The 7,558-nt window shown below is 38.4% G+C and overlaps 1 protein-coding gene across 2 annotated transcripts in view; it reads right to left on the bottom strand.

Moving 5' to 3' along the window:
• Window positions 1–2,414: 2,414 nt before the first annotated feature.
• The window catches only part of efna3b (ephrin-A3b), a 47,586-nt gene continuing 42,442 nt past the window's right edge, over window positions 2,415–7,558 (bottom strand). For both annotated transcript variants that reach the window (XM_057341159.1, XM_057341160.1), the window contains exon 5: window positions 2,415–5,570. In XM_057341159.1, coding sequence (XP_057197142.1) covers window positions 5,449–5,570 — 122 coding nt within the window. In that variant the 3' untranslated portion in view covers window positions 2,415–5,448. The remainder of the gene's footprint in view (window positions 5,571–7,558) is intronic.

Genomic DNA, 7,558 nt, shown 5'->3' with positions numbered 1-7,558 from the left:
ATGAAGTCAGCGTCTGCTCGGTATGGCCGGTAGCAGAAGGCAGTCAGTCGGTGTCTGGGAGGATCTATCGCGTCGTGTTCAGACAGTTTACTCACGCGCCCTGGTTTTGAGCATTTAGTGGAAATTCAGTCATGATGAGGAGTTTGTGTGTCTCGACACGTTGCACTCTAATGAGATGAGAGAAATCAAATGATAATTCAATTCAGAAACATTTGTTCTGCCTTGTTTTTCACAACAACTAACAGAGAGATTTTAGAGTGTATTAATGCTCCTATAGCGATCGCACGACCCAACAATGAACATCCTCTAATTAATTGTATAATGCGTTTTATGTTTACATTTTGTACCCCGGATAGGCTATATTTGTGTTGTCTATAATATGTATTGTCATTTGTACAGCCTGCACAGTCTGGAAAACTCAAAACTTCACTTTGTGATGTCACGGGTAATTTGATTATTTACCCTAATGCAATCTCAGATTACTCCCATATTATTTAACTTCTTCCGTTGAACACAAATGAGTTTATATTAAAATGTCATGTTATTTTTTTCCAGTGGTGTAAAGTATTGGAGTTAATGTAATTAGTTACTGTACTTTAAGTCCCCGTGAGCCGTAATATGCAATCGTTTTTACTTTCGTATTTTGACACATTTCCGAGTGAAATGGAATTTCTACCAGAAAGACTAGGGAGGCAAGAAAACTTGATAATGAACATTTATTAGACAACTGATCAGGGACAAGGTGCGAATATGGTCAAATATATAGTTCTTTGGCGTAGGCCTGGTCCATAACTCGCATCCAGAGGGTCAAGAATTCCTGCACTTCCTGCCTGATGATGAAGGCAGGGGCGCAGCCAACCCCCCTGGGGTTAATGGACAGGGACCATCCTGGTGTTGGTGGGGAGGATGGGGGTGAATATCAGCTGCTTCAACTGCGAACGCAAACGAAGGGTAAGTGGTGATCTTTTATACTCCAAGTGTTAGATGATGATTGGTTAGGTGGTCTATACGTAGTAAGTGACGTAAGATTGAGTCTTGCCGGTGTTCTGCCAATTTATGCATCCCTATCAAATTTTGCTACCTCCATACAAAACAGGACTAACCCCTCCCCCAACCCAACCCTTACACCTAAATAACCCCTCCCCCAACCCAATCACAACACGAGGGTAGCACAAATTTATGGGTAGCATAAATTGGCAGAACACCGGCAGAACTAGCGCTGAAGCTTCATTTCTAATGACAAAAAAGTGGGCGTGGCATTAGTCTTTCTCTCCGATTTGATTGGATGTATAAAAACAGCTGTTGCATTTTTAAATGGAAATGGCAGCAGACTGACAGTTGAAGGGGAGGTGTTAACGGATGCTCCGCCCAAGCCGTCTAACACACGTCATTTAAGATGGATAGTCATTACAGGAAAAACAGAAAGATTTTAATTTTAAAATTTTAAAAAGAGAATGGCCCACTGATAAATTATTTACAATAATACGCTGCAATATTTCATGAAAAAATAGGCATTGTAATTTTTTATTTCACAGGGACTTTTAAGTATCTTTTTGGCTACTTTGTAGTTTTACTGCGTATTAAAGATATTAGCAACTTTTACTCTCTACTTGACTACATTTTTGAATAAATATATGTACTCCACTACATTTGTAATGACTAATGCAATTACACATTACATTTTGCATGGCACCTAACTTTTTCTGCAGCAGTTTATTTCTGCTACAGAAGCAATATTGCCATTTACAGGGCATTGAAGGTACTAAATCTTGTGAATTTTTGCCCTTACTTACTGAAACTTGGCAACATGGCTTCTTTATGCAAATGTGGGTGCTTTATCGGGCAGTTGACATCGCTGGTGTTTTATGTGAGGAGAGGACATGACTGCAGCCGGCGATAAGGCCAAAACCAGCATGTCCAGTGCAAAAAGGCTTTGACTTTTGTAATTTGTAACATTATGTTATTTATCCGTTTCACTGAAGAGACCTTTTTGAAGGATATTGGTTTCTTTATGAGCACTTGAGCTTTACTGAGACTCGGGTGTTTGTAATAGACGTAGGCTATGGTGTCGACCATGATTTGTTGCAGTTTTGAGGTGTTCAGTTTGATGCGATTGCTCTCATTGTTTCTTGTTTTTCACTGACTAGTGCTGCTTTGAGCCTACATTCAGTATGCGTAAAATATTCAAATACTTTTAAAATCAGATACTCTAAGACTTAAGTTGTTTTGGAATTTGTGACTTGTAACTTGTAATGGAATAATTTTCACTGCAAGGTATCTGTACTTTCAAGGTACTCTTTACACCTCTATTTTTTCTACGGAAATAAAAATACTGACGCCCCAAAAAGCTCAAACTTGTTCCCAAAGTGGGAAAAAAGGGTTGTGAGAAAGAACGTTTAATATTACAAGTTTATTTAGTGAAATTAAAACCAGAACAAATGCATATCAGCGCTATATTAAAATATGGCAGAACATCAGAAACTTGGCTCTCAATGGCTCTTGCAGGTCTCGTGACAAAATATCAGTCAACAGACACATAAGAACCAATAAGATTAACATGAGGGTGAAATATTATTTCTGGCTCAATTATTCCTTTAACACTTCCTCCCAAATATGACACACCAAGAATTCAAGCTGCAAACGAAATGTAAAAATTGATTGTGGATGGGTTTCATCTTTGGAAGGTGCACTTCTCACACATATTACTTATTCTGCAATTAACAAAATACTTAAAAGAGCAATTTGGATTGTGAAAGCAACCCAAATGAAAACTGAATTATGTAGCTGTAAAGTCAGATGGGTGAAGATGAATATGTGAGTAGGTAGCGTTTGTATACTACTCATTTTTTTTTTGAGAGTGATCAAATTCAGATGAACATTTGACACATGAGTTCATAAATTGTGCGTTTATAACAAATATGAATCAAAAGCGCAATGTTTTCACTGTTATTATTATAGGCTCTGTAATGGTGTGTTCAATTAACAGTTTATTTTTCCAAGTTCTTTTAATTCATTCCAGTTGAAGGTTAACATGATTGTAATTGGTTGTTTCCAACACTAATAAATGCTTTCGTTGTTTCCCCAAAACAATCCAATTGATCGGACTCTCACCCCCTCGTACAGAATATAGCTTAGACTAAACAATGAAAAACAATACACGCATACACACACACTCTGCGCTCTGTTTATTCCCGCTTGATCTCTCATTCATACACGCATAAAAGATGAAACGTTTATTTAGGCTAGTTTTCATTAAAGACAAATGACGTCTAGCAATTGCATTCTCTCCGCCTCAAACAGAAATGAACGCTCACACATACACGCACACAATTCTCGTGTTCGATTTTGTAAGTGCAACATTTGAAGAGTGACATTTACACTTCCTTTACATTAACACCTCCTCTGAAACATTACATTATTCCATCACAAAAATGAACAAGCACATCCTTTCTAAACACAAAACTTACTAATGCTCAAAAAAGACACAACATGAAGGTCATGAAACAAATCAAAAGTAGATTTCAAGTCTGTAAAATGCTTACACATCATGTCATTCGAGGTTCCATTCATTGTTTTAGAACAGTGATACCACAGCAGTCATAGTAATGGAATATAAAGCAGACATAATGATCCACATAAACTGAAATTATTTTCAGAGCAAAATCGGAATGATACAAATAAATGCCTTTATCTATATAAAGACAGCCTGTAGGTGTGACAGAAGGTGTCCGTATCAAACGCTTCTGTGAATCTAAGTTAGAAAACCTCTACCACAAATCATTTCTCCTAAACCACATGCCATTGCTAGTTTAAGCAGCATTTGCATGGCAAGAAGCGGCGCTGGTTGCTATCGTGGGCTGTGGTATGGTTGGGTTACCGTCATGATAAGCTGCTAGTCTATGTAAAAACAGTTAGAACCTTCATTTTGAACCTTGTTGTAAAATGATACATGTTGCTGTTTTGCCATTGAAAAGCTCATATCGACACAATAACTACCTTCCCCGAAGCATTTGTTTGCTTTTATTACGCTTGGCAAAAGTGTCACCAGTACTGTTGTCTGTAATGCAATTATTTCCGTTTTTTTGCATGTTGTTCCAATTTCCAGCTGATCTCCCTTTAGGTGTGTGTGGATTCTAGAAAAACACACCCCTGAATAACTGTTGCCATAGAAACAGATTATAACCACTGGACCCCTCAATTTCCATTTGGTCTTGCTGATCACCACCAAAAGAAGTCAAGCAGCCGACAAGTGGAATTGGTTTGAACCGGAACGAACCGGCCGAAGTTGGTTTGGCATCCGTTCTCCGAATCCAGCGAGAATCAGCATGATCCTAACTAATGAGTTGACACAAGGCCATCCATAACCAAACACATGGCCGTCCATTAGTTTCAAACACATAAAAATATGCATGTGTTTCGTTTTATGTACAGTGTCTGTGTAGGTGTCTCCATCAAGGTGTTAGTCCATAAAGTCTTATCCGGGGGAAATTATTCCAGCATCACTTTGCTAATGCACACGTTCACGCGCTCACTCAATCCCACTCAATCGCTCACACACAAGCACCTTTTATCAAAAGAGAGAAGGGGAAAAGCAACAACAAAAAAGCTATTTGGCTTTTGTCTCGATGTGTTTAATGCGTTTGTGTCGGCGTTCGTGTTTGCAAAATCACATCTCTCTCGATTTTCTGCGTCGCCGAACAAAACACCCGGCCCCGCTTTCATGTGCGATCACAATAAGTTCAAATAAGAATCTGATGTAATTGCATGTTAACGCTTTGTGAATTGCAGCCTTGCCGATGCAGTTTTCTTTTGTAGTTTACTTGAGATTTTCACTTTCTGTTCCTGTTGTAGACATGTTAAGACTAATATCGCCGCTCCGTCCCTTAAGGCGATTGCTCCATCAGTGATTTGTATGTTTCTCCGGTAACAAAACAAACACGGAAAAACTATTAGTTTATATATTAAGTGGTGTGTTATTGCCAGGTTTGGGTGAGGAGTAATCTGAGCTCCTCAACTGTTAACGTAACGTTTTGCTTTCATTCCAGATGTCATCAAACAATCGGAGAAGCTCGTAAACTTTTCACCTGCCAATTGATAATGCCCCACCCAACAAGCCCACACAAACGCTTAACACACAACAACACATACGCGCGCACGAACGAAACACACCCTCGCTATTGTAACCAAAATGGCACGGTTCTCATTATAGTGTTCAAAGTCATAATAGTATTGTCTGGGTGACACGAGGTGTGTCGCTATTGTAAGACATGAAAACCACTGAATTGTGGGCTGGTGCTCAACACTCAACAAGCTGCTGCGGCATCTTTCCAAACATCCGTCCGTTGCTTTTAAAGCGTTCCTCCCTAGTCTATTCGCAAACCCATCGGCCCTGGACCCATCCATTCTCCCCAAGGCCTCGTTGGTGTGGCGACGGTCGAAAAGTGGATGCTAGGAGACGGAGAGGGCAATGAGGAAAAGTGATGCCACGGTCAAGAGAAGTCGATCCCTGGATGGGCTGCTACCGCTTATGCTCTTCTCCAATTTAGGAACCTCGGGATTATCATAGTCATCTACAGAGAGAGAGAATGAGACAGACAGAAAAACAATTAACGGCTGAGGTCTAGACGCTATTATTGCCGTGACTCGCTGAAGTCGGTAAGTCATAAACTCGGGAGAGAAAGACCTCTGACCAACTGGTGGCCTGAGGGAAGTAGTTCAAAATAAAAGCAGTGACTCAGTCAGGTATGCGTTGTAGGTGTCTGGGCTTAATTGTTGTTGTGTGCTGAGGGGAGGGCTATGGCTAGTAAGGTGCGGATGATTCTAGAAGTGCGCAGGGTTAGGAGGCCCAGGATTCATAGCTACATCACTGGCTGTAAATCAGAAGTTAGTACACAGGATTCAGAGTCGGCATGTCGGATGAACTAAGATCAAAGTACTACTTTATCTATAAATATAGTGTCTGAAAAATCTACAGATTTCTGTTTCATCATTAGATGGACAACAATCTAACAAAACCAGTTTGTGTCCAAGTCTGTGTGTGTGAGCATGTGTCTTTCACTTCATGAACTCTGTGACAGACAAGTTCAAAAACACGCATCTTGACATACAGGTCTCAAGAAAACAGTGTGTGACGCAAATTGGCTAACAAGAAACAGAGAAAGACACGCAAAGTATGTGTTTTTGTTGAGTAATGTGATGTCGAAGGACACGTCTGGGGTGATATTTTCACCCACCATTTGACCCAGACACCATTGCCACCAATATGTGTTGTTTCGAATGGATTTACAAATGATTTGAACAAAAATGTAAATTCTGTCCTCATTTATTCACCCTCTTGTCATTTTAAACCTATGACTTACTTTCTTCCGCAGAACACAAAAGAAGATATTTTTAAGAAAGTTGGTGACTGAACAGCACTGGCCCCCATTCTCTTCTATTGTATGGACACAATGCAAGTGAATGGGGGCCAGTTAAAACATTCCTCAAAATATCTCCTTCTTCTCCGGAAGGAAGGAAGTCATACAGGTTTGAAATCCCAAAAGGGCGAGTAAATGATGACAGAATTCTTATTTTTGGGTGAGCTATCACTTTAATTTGGTATTTATAAACACATAGGAAATATTTACATGTATTTATTTATATTTACCAGTCATTTAAATGATATATTAATGTTTATTTTTTATATTTTTCTTAAATATAAACATGTATGTGTTTATTAATACAAAATAATATGCACAGTAAACAGACATATATTACGTAAACACAAAGTTTTATTCAGGATGCGATTAATTGTGATTAATCGTTTGACAGCCCTGGTTTAAATATTTTTATGGTTCATGTGTGACTATTTTTACAATATTTTGTCAATAATATTTATTTTGTCTTATATATAATCGGTATATAATCTGTAACACTTTACAATAATGTTGTATTTGTCAACAGTAGTAAATGCATTAGCTATAATGCACACTGATAATAAGCAATATAGATTTTCAGAATTTTCTTACTATGTTAGTTCATGTCAATAAAACTATTCATGTTGCTGCATTAACTAATGTTAACAGTTTCAGCGTTTGATTTTCAAAATTAAGAAAATACAGAATGCTGTTTTGTTCAAGTATTAAACTATTGTTCATGTGAGCTAATGCATTAACTAACTGTTAACAAATACAACATTATTGTAAAGTGTTACCAATCTTACTTTTAATAAACAGTTACCTGTATTTATAATAACTGATCAAATATATAATACTAATATTATTCATAATTTTTTAGACCATGTTTGATTGACAGGATGCCTTGAATGCCAGGCAGGAGAGAGGAGCTGTGTGGGATGTTCTGGAACGCGGTGTGTACATGTTGGAATTTACCACTCCGTGCCAATATACACAACTCAGGCCAGACACTCACATGACCTGCCAGAAGAGTATAAGGCTACAGCTTGTCAACCTGCTTGAATTAAAACTGCTGTATCATCTCAGTCAGCTGATCAGACCAAACTGTTACAAATAATGCTGTTGTGACAAGTTGGGCTTATTTTAATACTGAATTATTAAGA

This window comes from Triplophysa rosa, linkage group LG8 (genome assembly GCF_024868665.1).
Source record: "Triplophysa rosa linkage group LG8, Trosa_1v2, whole genome shotgun sequence".
Taxonomy (NCBI): domain Eukaryota; kingdom Metazoa; phylum Chordata; class Actinopteri; order Cypriniformes; family Nemacheilidae; genus Triplophysa; species Triplophysa rosa.
The sequence above is the reverse complement of the archived record's forward strand: the minus strand, read 5'-3'. Positions and strand labels throughout refer to the sequence as shown.